The sequence below is a fragment of the Tachyglossus aculeatus genome, chromosome 21 (assembly GCF_015852505.1).
Source record: "Tachyglossus aculeatus isolate mTacAcu1 chromosome 21, mTacAcu1.pri, whole genome shotgun sequence".
Lineage (NCBI taxonomy): Eukaryota > Metazoa > Chordata > Mammalia > Monotremata > Tachyglossidae > Tachyglossus > Tachyglossus aculeatus.
In genome coordinates this window covers 23,979,457-24,002,703 of record NC_052086.1, presented here as the reverse complement: position 1 = coordinate 24,002,703, position 23,247 = coordinate 23,979,457, and the positions used below count along the sequence as shown (strand labels likewise).

General features: G+C 48.3%; 1 protein-coding gene across 2 annotated transcripts in view; it reads right to left on the bottom strand.

Moving 5' to 3' along the window:
- TMEM120B (transmembrane protein 120B) overlaps nt 1-23,247 on the bottom strand; it is a 50,948-nt gene that overhangs the window by 12,547 nt on the left and 15,154 nt on the right. For both annotated transcript variants that reach the window (XM_038762967.1, XM_038762968.1), the window contains exons 2-6: nt 16,525-16,643; nt 13,362-13,478; nt 12,054-12,113; nt 10,268-10,363; nt 918-1,007 (exon numbers count right to left, since the gene is read on the bottom strand). In XM_038762967.1, the coding sequence (XP_038618895.1) occupies nt 918-1,007; nt 10,268-10,363; nt 12,054-12,113; nt 13,362-13,478; nt 16,525-16,643 (482 nt within the window). The remainder of the gene's footprint in view (nt 1-917; nt 1,008-10,267; nt 10,364-12,053; nt 12,114-13,361; nt 13,479-16,524; nt 16,644-23,247) is intronic.

Here is a 23,247-nt window from a genome sequence, read left to right as displayed (position 1 = left end):
GAGCTAACTTGGCGGATGTGCGGAGGGAGGGCATACGTTTGTTAAATGCCTACTGGGTGTCACACACTGCGCAAGATACAGGATAATCATTGTGGACACAGTCCCTGTCGCACCCAAGGCTCACCATTTAATGGGGAGGAAGAGCGGGTATTAATCTCCACTTTACAGATGAGGAGACTGAGGTCCAAACGCCACACAGCAGAGCCAGGATTAGAATTCAAGTCTCCTGATTCCCAGTTCTGTGCACTTACCACTAGGGCCAATTACTTCAATCAGTCATATTTACTGGGTGCTTACTGCGAAGAGCACTGTAGTTAAGTGCTTGGGAGAGTACAATACAACAGAGCTGGTAGACATACTTCCTGCCCACAGTGCGCTCACACTCTCTGGTGGCTGCCTCCTGCTTCGCCCTCCCAAAGAACCACAGCTACCTAAAGGAGCTCCCGCCCCCACAGCTCCTGTCTGGGAACAGAGTAGGGGCTGGGGGCAGAATCCCGGCCCAATTAACGCTGCTGACCCTCCAGACCAGCCTGACCCTGACGCCCTAAATCCCTTGGCCGTCAAAGGCGCTGCTGTCCGCCCAAGCTCCGGCCTCCCCTAGCCCGTCTGTACCTCATCATCAATCGTATTTATTGAGCGCTTACTGTGTGCAGAGCACTGTACTAAGCGCTTGGGAAGTACAAATTGGCAACGTATAGACAGTCCCTACCCAACAGTGGGCTCACAGTCTAAAAGGGGGAGACAAAACCAAACATACTACAAAATAGAATAGATATGTGCAAGTAAAATAAATAAATAAATAAATGGAGTAATAAATATGTACAAACATATATACATATATACAGGTGCTGTGGGGAAGGGAAGGAGGTAAGATGGGGGGATGGAGAGGGGGACGAGGCGGGGAGAGGGGGAGATACCTGGATCCATTGCTGATGAGAATGCTTTCTCTGATGGTCAGGGTGCAGTAATACCAAACCAGCAGGAAGTTGAACACTTCGTCAGTTACTCTAAAACAGAAGGGAAAAAATTAGGCTCAAAATCCCCTGCACCTATACTTCTTCCTTTCCCGTCCCCCACCTAGAGAGAAAACCTTATCGTCCCCTTCCCAGCACCTAGCACAGTGCTTAGCACGTAGTAAGCACTTAACAAGACCATTATTATTATTATGGGAAAAGAGGGGGAAGAGGTCGTAGGTCGTTAACGGGAGAAGACTCTTCTCTATTTTAAAATCCCAAATATCTGAATATCTGAAAGAACGAGAGCATCTCAAGAGCAAAAGGCAGAATTCAAATGACCATTTCCAGCCAACCGGGGAAGTGGCAGCCAGGGCATCAGGATGGAGCAACTGAACGAATGGCTGCATCTACCAATATGTAGATATATATATATTTAGAGAGAGAGAGAGAGAGAGAGAGAGAGAGAGAGAGATAAATATGTAGATGTGTGTATGTGTGTGCATGAGGGCTGAGGATAGGAATAAAATACATAAGGTTTTATGCATACGTAGAGAAGTAGCATGGCTCAATGGAAATCAATCAAATCAATCGTATTTATTGAGCGCTCACTGTGTGCATGGGAAGTACAAGTTGGCAACATATAGAGACAGTCCCTACCCAACAGTGGGCTCACAGTCTAAAAGGGGGAAACAGAGAACAAAACCAAACATACTAACAAAATAAAATAAATAGAATAGATATGAACAAGTAAAATAGAGTAATAAATATGTACATATACACATATATACAGGTGCTGTGGGGAAGAGACGAAGGTAAGATGGGGGGGATGGAGAGGGGGACGACGGGGAGAGGAAGGAAGGGGCTCAGTGTGGGAAGGCCTCCTGGAGGAGGTGAGCTCTCAGTAGGGCCTTGAAGGGCGGAAGAGAGCGAGCTTGGCGGATTGGTAGAGGGAGGGCATTCCAGGCCAGGGGGATGACGTGGGCCGGGGGGCTTTAGAGTCAGAGGTCATGGGTTCAAATTCCGCTCCACCAATTGTCAGCTGTGTGACTTGGGCAAGTCACTTCACTTGGCTCGGGGGGTGGGGGGGTGGGCGGGGAACGGGGGTCTCAACACCCTGCAACTCAGGGGGTGATGGACAAAGAGGTTATGATGTTGGGGAAGAAGAACCAGCCCCACCACCACCCCAAAGCCCTGGCTCCAGGCGCCAAGAGGCTTAAGACACTTAGAGAAGCAGCATGACTCGGTGGAAAGAGCATGGGCTCTGGAGTCAGAGGTCATGGGTTCAAATCCCAGCTCCACCAACTGTTAGCTGTGTGACTTTGGGCAAGTCACTTAACTTCTCTATGCCTCAGTTACCTCAACTGTAAAAGGAGATTAAGACTGTGAGCCCCCAGTGGGACAACCTCATCACCTTGTAACCTCCCAGCGCTTAGAACAGAGCTTTGCACATAGTAAGCACTTAATAAATGCCATCATTATTATTACTGTTCTATTTAAAGCCTATTTCTGCACTTGGATTTACTCCCTTTATTCACCCCTCCCTCAGCTCCCCAGCATTTACTTACATATCCGTAGTTTATTTCCATTCATTCGCTTGTATTTATTAAGCACTTACTGTGTGCAGAGCACTGTACTAAGCACTTGGGAGAGTACAATACAACAATAAACAGACACATTCCCTGCTCACAATGAGCTTACAGTCTCGTCCGTATCCTCTTCTAGACTAAGCTCACTGTGGGAAGAGAATGTCTCTACCAACTCCATTGTAGCAGACTTTCCCCAGTGCTTAGTATAGTGCTCTGCACACAGTAAACGGCTCAATAAAATGAGTGTCTGATTGATCGATCATCTAGCCCACTGCCACATGCCACAGCTCCTCCAAATTTGGGACTGGAGCTTGATCCAAAAGGCCTGGCAAACACGGTATGCAGGGCTCAACGGAGGGAACTCAAAGAACATGGGGTCCTCCAAGGTGATCCCCTAATCACTCAGGAATCGATAGCATTTATTGCACACAGGCTTTGTGCAGAGAACTGAACAAATGCATCAACATGAATGCTTTCCTCAAAGACTTTACAGTCTTGGTAGTGAGACAGACATTTAAGTTACAGATAGCAAGAGGTAACAGGATGCGTAAAATATGCTGAAGGTGCTCACCCAAGGGGATTGTGAGAAATTAAGTAACTTGGGGGTGAGGATGAGCTGCATTGGTATTTTGGGGGAGGGGGTAATCAGAGGAAAGGTCAGAAATGAATGAGAAGTATGGCCTTTCAAAATGGCTTTAACAATGGGGAGAGCTGCCATTTGGTAGATAAGAACAGGGAGGGAGGGAATAAGAGGTCAGAAGTGAGAGGAAAACAGAAGCACAGTGAATTAAAATGGGTTGAAAAGACTAAAGAGTGCAAGCTGGGGTGAAGTGGGAGAAGAGTGTGGATAAGTAAGGGAGAGAGCTGACTAGGTGCCTTAAAGCCAGTGGTTAGGAATTTCTGCTTGATGCAGAGGTTTTTGAGAGATGTGTGCAGAATGAGGCTTTAGAAAAATGATCAGGCAGCACAGTGGAGGTTGAACCAGAGAGGCTGGAGGCAGGGAAAGCAGCGAGGAGGCTGATTCTGCCCTGTTGGGGTTTTTTTTTGGGGGGGAGGATTAATGTTTCAGATACCCAGGTGTGGCTCCCAGGAAGGTAAGCGAGGCCGGTGCTGATATATTGTGAAGTTGAGAAGCAGCTAATGACCTAATGGATAAAGCACGGGTCATGGGAATCAGAAGGACCTGGGTTCTAACCCCGGCTCCAACATTTGTCTGCTGTGTGACTTGGGGAAACTCACTTAATTTCTCCATACCTCTCTTACTTCATCTGTAAAATGGGGGGTAAGACTGTTAGCCCCATGTGGGATAGAGATTTTGTCCAACCTGATTAGTTTGCATCTCTCCCAGGGCTTAGTACAGAGCCTGGCATATAGTAAGTACACCACCAAATACGAGAGAGAGAGAGAGAGAGAAAGAGAAAAAGAGAGACAAAGAAGCATGGGGTAACCTCCCCTCCCACCCCCCAATTGCCCTTTGGAATGCTGTCTGCCTGCTGAAGTTCTCCGAGGATTCTGAATATGCCAGGCCTCCAGACTTAGGGGGTGGGGGGAAAAAATGCACATGGGACGACTTATGCATGGCCTTACTGTATACATCAGCAAGGAAAGTGAATAAGCAAAGAGGGTTGTTGTTCAAGAATATCTGAATTTTGTTCTACCTCTGAAGAACAAATGCACAGTTGTTATTAGTCAGGGTTATCTCAATGGGTCTACTGTCTTCCCACACTGACACCTGCCCCGCCCTTTCCATTGTTATGTTAATCATCTGGCTTCCCACCGAGCCCCCCTCTCTGCCTTCAGCAGCTAAGCAGGTAGGCAGCTCTGAGTCACTGCTGCACTATTTCAGATTCCCCCCCTACCCCCCACCGCCCACCAACCCCTTTCTGGGGGGGCTTGGAAACTCGGGGCACCCAGAACCACCAAGGCAGAAAATGCAAAATAATTCTAAGTAGGTCTTAAAGGATAACTGATGATAGACTAAGCCCCCCTTTTCCTCTGCTCCTCCTCCCCTCCCCACCGCACTTGTGCATATATGTACATATTTATTATTCTATTTATTTTATTAATGATGTATGTCTATAAATCTATTTATATTGATGCTATCGATGCCTGTTTACTTGTTTTGTTGTCTGCCTCTCCCCTTCTAGACCATGAGCCCGTTGTGGGCAGGCCCTGCTGAGAGCTCACCTCCTCCAGGAGGCCTTCCCAGACTGAGCCCCTTCCTTCCTCTCCCTCTCGTCCCCCTCGCCATCCCCTCCATCTTACCTCCTTCCCTTCCCCACAGCACCTGTATATATGTATATGTTTGTACATATTTATTACACTATTTATTTATTTATTTCACTTGTGCATATCTATTCTATTTATTTTATTTTGTTAGTATGTTTGGTTTTGTTCTCTGTCTCCCCCTTTTAGACTGTGAGCCCATTGTTGGGTAGGGACTGTCTCTATATGTTGCCAATTTGTACTTCCCAAGCGCTTAGTACAGTGCTCTGCACATTGATGATGATGATGATGACTGTCTCTACTTGTTCTGTTTTGTCGTCTGTCTCCCCCTTCTAGACTTTGAGTCCATTGTTGGGTAGGGATCGTCTCTATTTGAAGCTGAATTGTACTTTCCAAGCGATTAGTACAGTGCTCTGCATGCAGTAAGCACCAATACGACTGAATGAACTCATAAAACTAAAATTTAGAAAAAAATGCCTCAAGGGTCTGAATTGTAGACTACATTAAACAAAAATAGCTAAACTGCGATGCGTAAGTGTTGAGTAAAAGATCTGTCCTGATGTTAATGGGCATAAGATATGGGTGGTAACCAAGATGTAATAAATAATAAGCACTTAGTACAGTGCTCTGCACACAGTAAGCGCTCAATAAATATGATTGAATGAAATAATAGTGAGTTTGCACGTCAAGTTCTTCGACAGTATTATTGACAGTACTCCACTGCAGATAGTTAATAATATAACATCAATTGAGATTTGTCTGTTCCCCCTCTATTTAGACTGTGAGCTCCATGTGGGACAGGAATTGTGTCCAACCTGACTGACTTTTATCTACCCCACCGCTTAGAACATTCCTTGGTACAGAGTAAGGGCTTAAAACTTTTAACTATACTGTGGCATTTGTTAAATGTTTATTATGTGCCAAGTATTGTACTAAGCACTGTGGTTAATGCTTAACAAATAAACGGATTAACAAATCATCCTCAATACCATAGTAATCATAATAATACTGTTTTGGTAAGCACTATGTGTCAAACACTATTTTAAGCACTGGGGTAGGTACAAGTTAATCAGATTGGACAAAGATTCTGTTCTACATGACTCTCACAGTCCAAACAATCAAAGGTATGTATCGAGTGCTTACTCTGGGCAGAGCACTGTGCTAACATTTGGGAGAGTATAATAAAGTAAGTGGACACAATCCAGGCCCTCTTTCCATTTATTTAACGGAATTTATTAAGCACTTACTAGGTGCCAGTCACTGTTTTAAGCACTGGAGTAGATACAAGGAAATCAGGTTGGACACAGTCCCTGTCCCTCATGTGGTTCATGGTCTTAATCCCCATTTTACAGATGAGGTAACAGGCACAGAGAAGTAAAGTGACTTTCCCAAGGTCGCACAGCAGAAAAGTGAAGGAGTCAGAATTAGAACCCAGGTCCTTCTGACTCCCGGGCCTCTTCTATATCCACTAGGCCACTTGCTTCCCTCTCCATCTCCACCCACTCCCTTGGAGAACTCATTTGCTCCCATGGCTTCAACTACCATCCGTATGGATCTGATTGCCAAATATACCACTCCACCCTGACTTTCTTTTTTGCACTCTAGTACTTCCTCCTGCCTTCAGGACATCTCTACTTGAATGTCCCGCCAATGCCTCAAACCAAACATGTCCAAAACGGGACTCATCTTCCCTCCCAAATCCTGTCCTCCCCCAGACTTTCCCATTACTGTAGAAAACACCACCATCCTGTTTTACAAGCCCATAACCTTGGAATTATCATAGACTCGCCTCTCTCATTCAAGCCTTGCATTTAATCTGTCACCAAATCCTTTCACTTCTATCTTCACAACATCTCCAGAATCCTCCCCTTCTTCTCCACCCACAGTGCTAGAATGCTGATCCAAACACTTATTAACTACTCCATCAGCCTCCTTTCTGACCTCCCAGTCTAAGCGCTTAATAAATACCACCGGCTGACACTAAACTAACAGGTAGGAGGGAATTAAAGAATGCGAACATATGTGTCTAAGAGCAATAGTGCCGTTCCTGTACCCAAGGCTTAGGTGACAAAGAAGTGCTGCAATGGCAGGGGCTTTTTATGTATGTGTGTGTGCGGTTTTTTTTAATGGTATTTGTTATGCACTTACTATGCGCCAGACACTATATTAAGCACCGGGATAGATAAAAGCTAATATGGTTGGGCACAGTCCACATCCTACAAGGGGCTCATGGTCTTAATCCCCCCTTTGCAGATGATGTAACTGAGGCACAGGAGAAGTCAAACGATTGCCCAAGGTTACACAACAATTAATTGTATTTATTGAGCGCTTACTATGTGCAGAGCACTGTGCTAAGCATTTGGGAGCTTTTAGACTGTGAGCCCACTGTTGGGTAGGGACTGTCTCTATATGTTGCCAACTTGTACTTCCCAAGCGCTTAGTACAGTGCTCTGCACACAGTAAGCGCTCAATACGATTGATTGATTGATTGATTGGGAGAGTACAATACAACAGAATTAGCAGACACGTTCCCTGCCGATGACGAGCTTACAGTCAAGAACAGGAGACAGACATTAATATAATAATGATGGCACTTTATTAAGCGCTATGTGCAAAGCACTGTTCTAAACGCTGGGGAGATTACAAGGTGATCAGGTTGTCCCACAGGGGGCTCACAGTCTTAATCCCCATTTTACAGGTGAGGTAACTGAGGCCCAGAGAAGCTACGTGACTTGCCCAAAGTCACACAGCTGACAATTGGCAGAGCCGGGATTTGAATCCATGACCTCTGACTCCAAAGTCCGTGCTCTTTCCACCGAGCCACGCTGCTTCTCCATTAACATGAATAAATAAATAATATACAGCAGACAAGAGGCAGAGCCAGAATTAGAACCCAGGTCCAATGAACTCCCAGGCCAGTACTCTATCCACTCGTGGCTCAGTGGAAAGAGCACGGACTTTGGAGTCAGAGGTTCAAATCCCGGCTCCGCCACTTGTCAGCTGTGTGACTTTGGGCAAGTCACTTCACTTCTCAATGCCTCAATTACCTCATCTGTAAAATGGGGATTAAGACTGTGAGCCCCACGTTGGGACAACCTGATCACCTTGTAAATGCCCCAGTGTTTAGAACAGTGCTTTGCACATAGTAAGTGCTTAACAAATGCCATCATCATCATCACTAGGCCACGCTGCAGTTGTAGGTGGAAGAGGCTGTGGAGGTGAGAGATTAACTGGGGTAGGCCTCTTGGAGAAGATGTGATTTTTGAAAAGGTCTTGAAAATGGGGGAAGCAGCGGTCTGCTGGATGTGAAGGGAGAAGGAGTTCTAGACAGAAGGGAAGGTGTTAGCAAGAGGAACCAGTAGCCTAGTGATAAGAGCACAGGGTTGGGAGTCAGAGGACCTGGGTTCTAATCCCACTCCACCACTTGTCTGCTGTGTGACTTTGGGCAAGTCACTTAACTTCTCTGTGCTTCAACTACCCAATCTGGAAAATAGGAATCCAACTCTCTCTTGCTTAGACTGTGAGTCCATGGGGGACGGGGACTATGTTTGATCTGATTATCTTGTATCTATCCCAGGACTTAATACAGCCAGGCACATAGTGCTTAACAAGTATTATTGATGCTTAAAGCCCTACTGAGAGCTAAAGCTGAGGTTAAAGCCCTAGTGAGAGCTAAAGCCCTACTGAGAGCTCACCTCCTCCAGGAGGCCTCCCCAGACTGAGCCCCCTTTTTCCTCTCCTCCTCCCCATCTCCCCTGCCCTACCTCCTTCCCCTCCCCACAGCACTTATATATATGCTTGTACAGATTTATTACTCTATTTATTTTACTTGTACATATTTACTATTCTATTTATTCTGTTAATGATGTGCATCTAGCTTTACTTCTATTTATTCTGATGACTTGACACCTGTCCACATGTTTTGTTTTGTTGTCTGTCTCCCCCTTCTAGACTGTGAGCCCATTGTTGGGTAGGGACTGTCTCTATATGTTGCCAACTTGTACTTCCCAAGCACTTAGTACAGTGCCCTGCACACAGTAAGCGCTCAATATGATTGAATGAATGAATATTATTATTATGTTATCATTATTATTGTATTTGCTAAGCACTTATTATGTGTTCTAAGCACTGTTCTAAGCACTGGGGAAGATACAAGTTAATCAGGTTGAACACAGTTCCCATCTCAGATGGGGCTGACAGTCAAAGGAGGGAGGGGGAGGGAGAGACAGAGAGAGACCCACTGAGTAGGTGGGCACGAGAAATAAAAGCATGTGAGCCGGGCTGAGTGGGAAAGAAGCAAGGATAGGTAGGTGGGGAGAGAGCTGATTGTGCAATAGTCAGGAGTTTCTGTTTGATGCACAGAGGAATGGGGAACCACTGGACTTTTTGACAAGTGGAGAGATGGGAAAAAATGAAGCTTTAGGAAAATGATCCTTGCAGCAAAGTGAAGTATGGACTGGAGAGGGGCAAGGCTGGAGACAGGGAAGTCTGTAAAGAGGCTGCTGCAGTAGTTGAGTTGGAATATACAGTGTGCTTGGGTAAGTGTGGCGAGCGTTTCGAAGGAGGATTTGGAAGGAGGATAGGGTGGATTCTGGAGATGCTGCGAGGGAGGAAATGACAATTTGGTGACAGACTGAATATTGGCGGTGTAGGGGGAAAGAGGAATTGAGGATATTGCTTATTTCAGTTTGAGAGACCAGGAGGGTTGGTGGGTGTGATGATTACCACTACAACAGAAGCAGAAGAATGTGATGGAAAACCAATATTATAAATTTATTCAAGCTTATTAGCTTGTAAGATCCTTGAGGGCAGGCCCTAGTCGTCTTCTGTACGTCAGCCAAATGTTCGGCTCACAGAAAGTGCTTTCAATAAATGCTGCTCAAGGCTCTCTATTCAGCGCACTCTCTGGCCTGGAATAGCCAGGCCCTGCTCAGAGCCGCAGGAGGCTCCCGACATTTACAGACCCTCTTCCCAACCTAGGAGGTGAGGAAGGGGTAAATAAACCAGCCCTCTCCCCCAGAGAACCACAGTCCTGGATAGGGCCTGCCATGCCCTGTGGTTTCTTTTCATTCATTCATTCAATTGTATTTATTGAGCACTTACTGTGTGCAGAGCACTGTGCTAAGCACTTGGGAGAGTACAATATAACAATAAACAGACCTATTGCCTGAATGCATTGAGCTTGCAGACTTAATATAAACAAATTAATAAATTAATATAAATAAATTACCAAAAAATGTACATAAGTACTGTGGGACTGGGAGGGATCTCCCAGGTCTGTGAAGCAACGTGGCCTAAAAGAAAGAGCCTGGGAATCAAAGGACCTGGGTTCTAATCCTAGCTCTGCCACTTTTGCCTGCTATGTGACCTTTTGGGGGCAGGGGAGAAAAACTGGTTGACACCTGCGGTTGAGAGGGCATTGCTAAGATGGTACAAAGCCCCCACATCACTGAACCGTCCCTTCTCCGTGCCACATCAGGAAACCAAAGCCCCTCTCACCTGTAGTGAAGAATAAACCTGCAAGCCACAGCACCAAGTAACAAGATGATTGTTAAGTAGAGCTTGAACTTCTCATATTCATCTTTGTAGGCAAACCTGCAAGGGCACCAACCAAGAATGATGAGAAGTTTGGTCACCACTGTCTTTCCACCACTGCAGGTTCTTGCCCAAGGGGGAAGGCCTTGGGCTCAGGTTTCCCAGGTGTTGCCATACCTTACCCACCCACACCCCACCTTATAGGCATCCTCTCCCAAGAAGCTTTCTCTGATTAACGAGCCCCACTTCTCCAACCCTGCCGGACAACTGGCAGCCCACAGAAATCACTCTTGAAACCAAGGCGGGACGATTCACATATTAATGCCGATTCCCCGCCTTATCTAAAACCATCTAGGGGCAGGAGCTGGGTCTAGACTCCAATGTGGTCCCCACCAACCGAGTAGCAGCATGACCTAGTGGACAGAGCACAGGCCTGGGAATCAGAGGGACCTGGGTTCTAATTCCGGCTCTGCCACTTGTCTGTTGTGTGTCCTTGGGGAAGGCATTTCACTTCTCTGCTCAGTTACCTCACCTCTAAATTGGAAATTAAGATTGTGAGTAACATGTGGGACATGGATTGTGTCCAACCTTGTGGATTGTGTCCAACCTTATTGCCTTGTATCTACCCCAGCTCTTAGAACACTGCCTGGCACATAGTAGGCACTTAATAAATCCCATAAAAAGAAAGAGTTCAGCATTTGGCATCCTTAGATGTTCCAGAAGACTTGCTGCCAATCAGCCTCAGGACATACACGGGGGAACCATTCAGTGTTGAATAGCCAAATGGTGTCCTCCTCCTCCTCTGTTTACAGCAGAAGTTATATAATAATAATAATAATAGCATGTATTAAGCGCTTACTATGTGCAAAGCATAATAATAATAATGGTATTTGTTAAGTACTTACTATGTGCCAAGCACTGTTCTAAGTGCTGGAGCAGATACAAGGTAATCAGGTTGTCCCACGTGGAGCTCACAGTCTTAATCCCCATTTTACAGGTGAGGTAACTGCGGGGCAGTGAAGTTAAGTGACTTGCCCAAAGTCACACAGCTGATAAGTGGCGGAGCAGGATTAGAACCCATGACCTGTGACTCCCAAGCCTGTGCTCTTTCCATTAAGCCATGCTGCTTCTCATCTCATCTTAGATCTGGGTTACCCAGGAACACAGTAGGGACAGAATATGACTTTCTGCTTCTTGTGCTAAGAATGTGGAGGGAAATGCTTCAACACAAATACTTAGCCACAAAGGTCAAGGGATGGGACACTCAGGCCCCCGAAGATAAACCACTTAAAGGGTCTTAAACAATAACAATAATGATAATGGTGGCATTTGTTAACCGCTTACAATGTGCCAAGCACTGATCTAAGCTCTGTGGTAGATAAAAGACAAGCAGATCGAACACAGTCCCTGTTCCACATGGGGCTCACAATCTAAGAGGAAGGAGAACAGATATTTAATCCCCATTTTATAGATGGGGAAACTAAAGGCACAGTGAAGTTAAGTGACTTGCCCAAGATCACACAGCAGGCCAGTGGGTCAAATAGTCTCAGAACTGTAGTGCCCGTCTCCCTCCGAGCCAGCCAGTGTCCATCAATCAATCAATCGTATTTATCAAGCACTTACTGGGTGCACAGCACTGAACTAAGCGCTGAGGAGAGTATGATATAGGGATAGAACAGACATTTTCCCTGCCCGTGATCTCCCTCTAAAGACGCTGCCCAAGGTGTGGGGCAGAGCCTGTCATACTCACTTGGCCTGGTTGCTCAGGAGAGTCACGTTGACATTGCCCAGAACCAGGTTCAAGTACAGCCTGCAAGACAAGCCCCCAGAAACAGATAAGCATTCAATTGATCAATGGCATTTATTGAGCACTTACTGAGGGCATAGCACTGTACTAAGCACTTGGGAGAGTCCAATACAACACAATCAGCTCATGTATTCGCTGACCACAGTGAGCTTCCAGTGTAGATAAGTTCCTCCCTGGACCCAGAGCAGCAGGAGGCAGCAGCATGATCCTCTGGGAGGAGGCAGGAATGCGGCACCGGACCACCCACTTACTTGTGCAGGCGCATTTTATTCTGTTAATATGTGCTGTTTTGTCGTCTGTCTCCCCCTTCAAGCCTGGGAGCCCGCCGTTGGGTAGGGACCCTCTCTATATGTTGCCAATTTGTACTTCCCAAGCGCTTAGTACAGTGCTCTGCACACAGTAAGCGCTCATTAAATACGATTAAATGAAATGAAATGAAGGCAGAGCCCTCAACCAAGCCCCTGGGTTGGGGTACAGCCCTGGACAGGGGGCGGGGGACAGACCCGATCAGGAGTCAAGGCCCAGCCCAAGGCCTCGCACTTTCCAGGGGAAGAGAATCAGGTGGGAAAACCAGCTGGGCAGGTGGAAAGGCCTGGCTTCTCCCTTGTGTCTTTCCACAGAACTGCCCTAATTGTGGGAAAAACTCAAGGGATCTGGAAAACCCAGGGATCCACTCTTTCCAGATGGAGCCCCACTCTGAGAGCCGCGGGTGTGTTAAATTTAGTCAGTGACCCGACCCCTAGCCTGACTCTGGAGGACCTACAGTGAAGAATTAGCCCAGGGAGGCTACAGGGAGGGCACTGACCTGGTGTTATGCTCCATCTCTGCTTGGGGAGCACCCAGAAAATAGTTTTAAACTGCAGTAAACAAGCCTCTCAGTAGACAGAAGGAAAAACTCCCACCTGGAGGGTGGCTAAATGGACTACTAAGGGAAGATGTGTATTTTCTAACCCTGGCGAGCTTGACAAAAGGAAAAGAAAAACATTCGTCCTGGATGGTTTAGGCCTGCTAGAGCTCCTTCTAGCTCCAGGATTGTCTGGCTAGAGGAGACTATCTGGGGTCAGCCCAAGGCAGCAGCACCACTAAGGAGTCTCCCCCTTTCACAATCCAAAACAGGAATGAAAATACTCAGAAGGCCATGCAGATGAGGACCTAGTTTTTAAGCCTGTCCCCTGAGATGGGGGGACAGGGCTGGGCGTAAGACCCACATGCAAAGCAACAAAGCCCCCTCCCCGCCTGGGCCCACCATACCCATTCTTCTTGGGCAGATAGGCTTCCATGTCAAAAAAAACATTCTGCCGCTCCTTGATGTTGGCACTGATCTGCTGGATGAGCTCCGCTTCCTCACAGCTGGCATGGCGCTTGAACCTGCCAGGGAGAGGGCGCAGATGGTTCCACTGGTGGTGTCCCATCCTCTCCATGCTCTGCCACACCTGAGGCTCTCTACTTCCTTCCTACCTGTGGCCCAACAAAATGCCCCCCGCCCCCCAGTCCCACTTGGGGTCCCGTGATCAGGGAATAGTGTGATGTATGGTGCGATGTAGCCCATCATTAGCTGGGGCCAATCATCGGAGATCAGTAGGCCCATAAAGGCACCTAGACCCATTTTAGAGTCTGGGTCACTACTGCCCAGAGAGGATAGTAATAATAATAAAGTATTAAGTGCTTACTATGTGTCAGGCACTGTACCAAGCTCTGGGGTGAATACGAGCATATCAGATTGGATATAGTCCTTGTTCCACATGGGGCTCAGTCTGAATCCCCATTTTACAGAAGAGGTAACTGAGGGCCAGAGAAGAGACTTGCCTAAAGCGGGATTAGAATCCATGACCTTCTGAATCTCAGGCCCGTGCTCTATAATAATAATAATAATAATAATAATAGTATTTGTTAAGCACTTAAGTATGTACCAGGCACTGTACTAAGCACTGGGGCGGGTACCAGCAGATCAGATTGGACACAGTCTCCGTCCCACATGTGGCTCACAGGCTCAATCCCCATTTTCCAGATGAGGTAACTGAGGCCCAGGGAAGTGAAGTGATTGGTCCAAGGTCACACAGCAGACAAATGGTGAAGCCGGGATTACAACCCATGACCTTCTGGCTCCCACGCCCGTGCCCTATCCGCTATGCCATGCTGCTTCTCCAGTTAGCTTCTCCAGTTAAGCAACTCTCCCAAGGTCGCAGAGTGAGTCAGGACCGGAACCAGAACTCCGACTCTCAGGCCTGAAGTCAGCAGCACCCAGAGGCGGGAATCTGGCTGACAGAAGGCATATGGTTTGTGAGCATGGGGGATGATTCTGAGTCGAGGGCAAAGGTCTGCAAAGCCCAGCAAGCATGTTGGAAGTCTATAATAACAATAATAATAATAATAATGGCATTTATTAAGTGCTTACTATGTGCAAAGCACTGTTCTAAGCACTGGGGAGGTTACAAGGGGATCAGGTTGTCCCACGGGGTGCTCACAGTCAATCCCCATTTTACAGAGGAGGTAACTGAGGCACAGAAAAGTTGCCCAAAGTCACACAGCTGACAATTGGCGGAGCCGGGATTTGAACCCATGACCACTGACTCCAAAGCCCGTGCTCTTTCCACTGAGCCACGCTGCTACTGATGGTATTTGTTAAGTGCTTACTATGTGACAAGCACTGTTCTAAGTGCTGGGGTAGAAGCAAGCTAATCAGGTTGAATACAGTCCCTGTCCCACATAGGGCTCACAGTCTTAATCTCCAATTTACAGATGAGCTAACCAATACCCAGAAGTAAAGTGACTTGCCCAAGGTCACACAGCAGACGAGTGGTGGAGCCAGAATTAGAACCCTGGTCCTTCTAACTCCTGGGCCTTTGCTCTATCCACCAGGCCACGCTGCTTCTACGTCAAGTCACCCTGCTTAGCAGGACAGCTTCTGGCTGCAAGTCAGTCACTGTCACTGGAGTCTCCATTCCTTGGTCTCACACACACTGACATCTGTCAACATATTTTGTTTTGCTGTCTGTCTCCCCCTTCTAGACTGTGAGCCCGTTGTTGGGTAGGGACCGTCTCTCTATGTTGCCGACTTGTACTTCCCAAGCGCTTAGTACAGTGCTCTGCACACAGTAAGCGCTCAATATGATTGAATGAATGCCTGAATGGCTGCTTGTGCCACCCTGGGGTCAGAACAGTGGGCTATTCTGGGCCCCGCAGCTGGCAGTCCCCTCTCCCACTTGGCACATGTCCCTCCTGCTTCCCCTGAGATCCCACCTTCCCTCTTAGATGGACCCAACTTGTACTTCCCAAGCACTTAGTACAGTGCTCTGCACACAGTAAGCGCTCAATAAATGCGATTGATTGATTGACTGATTGATTGACCCAGCAGTAGAAAAACACTGCCAGGGCCTGAGCCAGGCTAAAGAAGCCCACCTTCTCTTAGCGCAGGGTGAATGGCCTTCTGTTACCCTGCCCGGCTCTTCTGGGCTAAGGCTGGGGGCAGGTTGGGCAGAGATGGCAAACAGACAGGAGTCTGAGACCCAGAGGACAGCCGGGGACTAAACCCTACAGTCAGAGGGCCCGCCCACCCACCAAAACCAGGGAAAAGCAACGCACAATATTTATTAAGCGCTTATATAAAGCGCTTTATAAAGCGCACCCCCTTTCCCATACTTTTCCCTCACAGTGATTCATATCTAAGACAGAGGAGGACAGATATTTTAATTCCCAGTTTCCAGACAAGGAAACTGAAGCACAGAGAGGTTAAGTGACTTGCCTTCTTGTACTTCCCAAGCGCTTAGTACAGTGCTCTGCACACAGTAAGCACTTAATAAATACGACTGATTGATTGATTGATTGATTGCCTGAGGTCACACAGCAGACAAGTGGCCGAGGCAGTACTAGAACCCGTGTTTTTGACTCCAAGTCCCAGGTTCTTCCCATAAGGTCCCACTGCTTCTCATTCATTCATTCAGTCGTATTTCTTGAGCACTTACTGTGTGGAGAATACTGTACTAAGCGCTTGGGAGAGTACAGTACAACGATAAACAGACACATTCCCTGCTCGAGATGAGCTTACAATCTAGAGTGGGGAAGACAGACATGAATATGAATAAATTACAGACATGTACATAAGTGCTGCGGGGCTGGGATGGGGGGAGAATCTGGGCCAGACCAAGACCCTGCCCTCAATTGGCAGAGCGCTGGTCCTTTATACTTCGGTATCCCTGCAGGGAAAATGGGGATAACTCAGTTTCATGAGAGCTGAGGACCAATGAGGTGACACCCTTACAGTATGGAAGAGAGAAGCAGTGATCCAGATGATGACATAACCACAATATCTCACCACCTCTTCCGAACATCCTTTCCTCTTCCGCTCTTGACCCCATGTCTCCTTCAATGCCCTGAGCCCACCACCCCCCTGGCCAAGCCAGAGCCCCCGGGGTACCTCTGGAGGCTGCACTTCAGGTCTCTCAGCCTCTTCTTCTGCTTGTTGATGGAGCTGCTGCAAACAGCTTGGACCGTGGTCAGCTCTTCCAGCTTCTGCCTGTAGACCTTGTGAGCTTCCTATATGACAAGCAATAAAGTGGCAAGTGAGCCACCTGGGCCTCTCAGGTCTAGAACCCAAGAATCCTGGTTTCCTGGCTCTTGGCCCAGCGGTCTCTCTGCATAAATCCTGCCTGTCTCATGGGATAGTCCCGCTATGGGGTCCAGCCCCAGGCCTGTGTGGGCATTGTAATTACAGAGAAGAGCTTAGTAAAGTGCACTGGACACAGTACACCCTCGATAAATAAATATCACTGATTAATTGAACCAAGTGACAAGAAAAGGAGGAAGCATCAGGAACCTGAAGTCCCGGGGGCAGGGTCCTAGAAGCTGACTTCCTTAGCTTTCCAAGAATAGAACTAATACTAATACTAATGATAGCATTTATTAAGCACTTACTACGTGCAAAGCACTGTTTTAAGTGCTGGGGAGGTTACAAGGTGATCAGGTTGTCCCATGGGGGGCTCACAGTCTTCACCCCCATTTTACAGATGAGGTCACTGAGGCCCAGAGAACTGAAGTGACTTGCCCAAAGTCATACAGCTAAGTGGTGGAGCCGGGATTTGAACCCATGACCTCTGACTCCAGAGCCCGGGCTCTTTCCACTGAGCCACGCTGCTTCTCAACATGCTGCTAGCCTCTAAGGTACAGGAATGGGAGGTGAGCAAATCGCAAAAACCTTAGATTAGTCGTTCTTACACTTGGGGGGTCAAACCAACTGGGGAAAAGGGAAACCCCGGGAGTGAGGTGGGGAATGGAGCCCACAGGACCGAAAGCCTGGAAAGGGCACCAAACCTTTTTTCCATCTTTTGCCTCTCTTTCCCACTTCCATATCAGTACACCTGCTCCCTCCACTCCCAGTTGCCCTCTGCTTTTCTCTTTGCTAAACTAGGTCCCTTTTCTTCATTAACACTCCCAAACTAACTTTCCTCCAGGAATTCTACCCAGATTAACCCCAACCATCTCCAGACATCTCAATTTCCACTCACCATTTGAGTATAAAATAAAAGTCACCATAAAAGCAGTGACTTTAATGCATTCAAGTGGCTCATCTACATTGTTAGGCACTTACTAGGTATTTCTGTCACCTGGGGCCTGAAACCCAGAGGGACGGGAGGGAAGGGGATGGGGAGGTGGGGGGAGCCCAGTCACTGATTCCTCCAGGACCGGCCAACCTTGGCAGTGCCAGGCCCCATTGAGAAATGACTCTCAGGAAAGGAAACAACACATAGGCATCTTCCTCCCTGGCAGCTGAGGTGGGGTCTTTTCTAAGCTCTTACTCTGGGCCAAAGCAAAGTGATAAGTATTAGGGTAGATTCATATTGGTCTCACATCCCCGTCCCATGTGGGGCTTATAATCTAAGAGGCAGAGAAGAGCCTTGTTCCACTGCCTGTAGGCCCCTGATACACTTGTTGACGGTGATGAAGTTGCAGACCTTATGAAGGCCTGGTGTTATAAACAGGGTAACTATCTCTGTACAGGAAGTATCTCTCTTTGCTTCAGCTGGTAGATTCAAAGCAGCCTCCGAGGATCAGGTATACATTCCAAATCATTTTCCCCCAAATGCCCAGACTCAGTCAGCCCCAGAGAGCTCCCTCTGAGGCTCTTAGCCAACTGCGTTTGGCACTGCCCACAAAAGCATCTCAAAAAAACATCCATTTCATGCTTATAGAGCCCCTTTCTTCCAAAGAGTTCAAAGCACTTTCACATCCATGAGCTCGATTGCCCTCATGAACCCTCTGCAAGATGGGGGAAGGGGAGAGCAGGTATCATTATTCCCATATTGCAGATGGGGAAACTGAGGCCCAGAGAAGTCGAGTGACTTGCTTAAGGTCACACAGTCAACAGTCTTGGAACCCGAGATTCCCCAGCCAGTGCTCTTCCTACTAGAAGGTGCTGTCTCCTGAGAGGGGTGAAATCGTGAGACGGGAAATGGCAGAGGGGTGGGAGGGGGCCGAGGAGCCACCGGGCTGTAGTAGGGAGTAGCAGAGGGGTGGGACAGGGGAGAGGAGCCACCCAGTTGTACGGGGAGTGGCAGAAGGCCGGGGAGAAGGGAGAGGAATCACCTGGCAGCAATGGTGGTGTTCTGAGCCAGGGGTCGGCCTATCACATCATGGATTCCCAAACAATCCGTCAGGAGGGGCCGAGGAGAACAAGGAGAACTAAATGGCAGACGATGCACAGAGCCAAACTGGTCTTTAGCAACTAGAACTCAGTGGAAGAGGCTCTCAGCAATTCTTAAACTAACCCAACGCACCTGCTCTGTGAGCAAGAACTTGGAGATGACCATGCCAGGCGGGAGGAAGGAAAATGAGAGAGGTTATGCCCAAGGTGTGGCCAGAACCCTACAGACCCCACCTCACCCCCGCCCTCTACAACACCAACATTCAGGCGTGCTTAGACCGACCCCTCTAAGGGGCCAAACCACTGGCCCTTGATGAAGTCAATGTGCGGCTTCAGTGGGAGTGGAGTTAGGGGTGGAGAGATGGCCAAATGCCCACTTGGGTCTCCCGGCCCTGACCGACTCACATCTTCCTGTCCCCCTTCTCTTCCAAGATGTCCCTCCTTCTGGCAAACCCCGGGAAGGGCAAAGGCTTGTCCTTTGTTCGCGCTGTTGAGCTAGGGCTTTTGGTGTGACCACTCTCAAAGGCTCCCAATCTCAGCCAGAGGGAGAATCATCATCATCAATCGTATTTATTGAGCGCTTACTATGTGCAGAGCACTGTACTAAGCGTTTGGGAAGTACAAATTGGCAACATATAGAGACAGTCCCTACCCAACAGTGGGCTCACAGTCTAAAAGGGGGAGACAGAGAACGAAACCAAACATACTAACAAAATAAAATAAATAGAATAGATATGTACAAGTAAAATAAATAGAGTAATAAATATGTACAAACATATATACATATATACAGGTGCTGTGGGGAAGGGAAGGAGGTAAGATGGGGGGGAATGGAGAGGGGGACGAGGGGGAGAGGAAGGAATGGGCTCAGTCTGGGAAGGCCTCCTGGAGCAGGTGAGCTCTCAGTAGGGCCTTGAAGGGAGGAAGAGAGCTAGCTTGGCGGATGGGCAGAGGGAGGGCATTCCAGGCCCGGGGGATGAAGTGGGCCGGGGGTAGATGGCGGGACAGGCGAGAACGAGGTACGGTGAGGAGATTAGCGGCGGAGGAGCGGACGGTGTGAGCTGGGCTGGAGAAGGAGAGAAGGGAGGTGAGGTAGGAGGGGGCGAGGTGATGGACAGCCTTGAAGCCCAGGGTGAGGAGTTTCTGCCTGATGCGCAGATTGATTGGTAGCCACTGGAGACTTTTGAGGAGGGGAGTAATATGCCCAGAGCGTTTCTGGACAAAGATAATCCAGGCAGGAGCATGAAGTATGGATTGAAGTGGAGAGAGACACGAGGATGGGAGATCAGAGAGACGGCTGATGCAGTAGTCCAGACGGGATAGGATGAGAGCTTGAATGAGCAGGGTAGCGGTATGGATGGAGAGGAAAGGGCGGATCTTGGCAATGTTGCAGAGAATGTTGAGACGGCCAAGCGGCAAGCCAGGGCCTCTCACCCCGGCGGGACCCAGCCTAGGCCACGAACCCCTGCAGCACGGATGTGCGCCCACAGTCCCCCCGTGAAGGTCATTTGCTTTCCTAGTTTGTTTTAAATTGCCACTGCCCAGTTTGGCAGCAGAGGAGGCAGCAGTAGGAGTTTGGGGTGGGAGCTGGGGGGAGAACGTGCTCAAGGGAGGAGGGGGGCCGGGAATGGGTCACGGCCACCACTCCCCTCTCTCATCATCATCATCATCATCAATTGTATTTATTGAGCGCTTACTATGTGCACAGCACTGTACTAAGCGCTTAGGAAGTACAAATTGGCAACATATAGAGACAGTCCCTACCCAACAGTGGGCTCACAGTCTAAAAGGGGGGAGACAGAGAACAAAACCAAACATACTAACAAAATAAAATAAATAGAATAGCTATGTACAAGTAAAATAAATAAATAAATAGAGTAATAAATATGTACAAACATATATACATATATACAGGTGCTGTGGGGAAGGGAAGGAGGTAAGATGGGGGGGATGGAGAGGGGGACGAGGGGGAGAGGAAGGAAGGGGCTCAGTCTGGGAAGGCCTCCTGGAGGAGGTGAGCTCTCAGCAGGGCCTTGAAGGGAGGAAGAGAGCTAGCTTGGCAGATGGGCAGAGGGAGGGCATTCCAGGCCCGGGGGATGACGTGGGCCGGGGGTCGATGGCGGGACAGGCGAGAACGAGGTACGGTGAGGAGATTAGCGGCGGAGGAACGGAGGGTGCGGGCTGGGCTGGAGAAGGAGAGAAGGGAGGTGAGTAGGAGGGGGCGAGGTGATGGACAGCCTTGAAGCCCAGGGTGAGGAGTTTCTGCCTGATGCGCAGATTGACTGGTAGCCACTGGAGATTTCTGAGGAGGGGAGTAATATGCCCAGAGCGTTTCTGGACAAAGATAATCCGAGCAGCAGCATGAAGTATTGATTGAAGTGGGGAGAGACACGAGGATGGGAGATCAGAGAGAAGGCTGATGCAGTAGTCCAGACGGGATAGGATGAGAGCTACCCGTGTGACCCTCCTTCACCTTCAAAGGCATTCCACATCTCCCACACTGATATTCCCGCAGCACTTGGGTACAGGTGCTTCTACTTGGGGGCCTCCTCTATCTGTAGTTTATAATTCCTGCCTCCCCTGCTGGCAGGTAACCTCCTGGTACTCAACTCTACTGTACCCTTCCGAACACTGACTTTAGTGCTCTGCACACAGGAGTGCTCGATGAGTATCATTGATTAATAGTAACAAATACATGATCTTTATCAGCGTTCTTTAGCATAGCCCCCTACAGGGGTATCAACTTTTCAAGGGGTGGGGGTCTGGGGACGGGGAGAAGCAGGATGGTATAGTGAACAGGGCCATGGGCTTGGGAGTCAGAAAGATCTGGGTTCTAATCCCAGCTCCTCTACTTGTCTGTTGTATGACCTTGGGCAAGTCATTTAACTTCTCTGGGCCTCAGTTCCCTCATCTGTAAAATGGGACTAAGATTGGGTGCCCCATGTGGGGCAGGGACTGTTTCCAACCTGATTAGCGCATATCGACCCCAGAGCTTAGACCAGTGCCTGGTACACAGTAAGCACTTAAGTACCACTTAAAAAAAAGATGAGGCAGAGCTAGGCAAGGAATTTAGGAGGGATGAGATGGGGACAGCAGGGATTTTAGGAGATAAGGGCTTATAGGCCAAAAAGCCCCCATTTTGGATCATTTATAACCTGACTGGAAACTGTCAAACCTTTCTAGAGATGCAAGGTGAGCAAGTCTGGAAGTCTAACTGAAAAAGCTGTGGGGGCCACCACTGCCACCTCCACCATCCCCATCTGGCGGGCCCCTATGGCCCCTATATCCTAGTGATAGGAATTGCTAGAATCTGTCAGTTGAGCGATCAAGGCCAAAGGGCTGCTACAGGATACAATATCCAGGCATTTGGAAAACTCCTTGTCCTTGGTTTTGAGCCCTTTCATCAATCCATTCCAGGCAACCTGGCCTCTTTCATCTCTATTCCGGTGCCTCTTTCCACAGAGGCCGGTGACAGACTTCCTCATTCATTCAATCCTATTTACTGAGCACTTACTGTCTGCAGAGCACTTCATCTTTTTATCACCGCTCCTGCTCCTCCCTCCGGAATACACTCCCACCTCCAGTTCCACATCCCTCCAAGCTTGACTCCAGGGCGGCACACTTCCTTTAGGAAGACCTCTCTGACTGCAAAGGAGAAGTGTGGGATCCCTGCCTCAGCCTGCCCAACCAGTATGCCACTCCCCTGGCTCCAAAGCCTGGCCACAACAACAGCAAGAGCTAAAACCGAAATTGATGATCTGTGCCCATCCTGCCCTCATTAGACTCTCAGCAGTTGGAGGATGGGGACTTAGTCTCCTCTGCAGACTGTAGAGAGCCCAGAATAAGAACCTTGAAACATATTCAGTATGGCAACGAAGGGCTCTGGAGTTCATGCTGTCTCAGCTTGCTTAATGAGAGAGGCTATCAGCTCCAGTATCAACCACCACCAACCCAAAATTACTTTCTAGAAAAAACATCTGAGAATTGGAAGAGAAGACTATCATCGTTTGGAGGCAATAAGGGGGGTTGGGCGGGGGAGAGAGGGTCCTGTCAGTCACCCACAAAGAGTTGGATTCAGAGTGTCTGAGAGAAAGTCTTCTTTGGAGTATCCTGAAACTGATTTCCTGCTGAGACTAATTCGGAGGAAAAAGAAGCAATATCTACACAGGCAAATTCTCCAGGTGGCAAAGACCAAACAATACACTTTGGCCTCAATTACCTGAATGTTTGGAGCCAAGCTATCAATCATCAGTAAAACAACTTCACCTTCTCTTCATCCTCCTCCTCACTACCTACCCAGTTTCCTGGACCTCCTGACTCTCCTACTCAAGCCCAGCTCCCTGAGGACATGAGCCAGCCCCTCTACCTTCGGTAAGAAGTGGGAGCCCTGCAGACACTGCAATTGGCAGAGTCACATTTCTTCCAGGAAGGCTTTCCCCAATAAATTTATCATCTCCTCACCCTGTATCTCCTACCTCCCAGCTGCTCCCTCAGCACTTC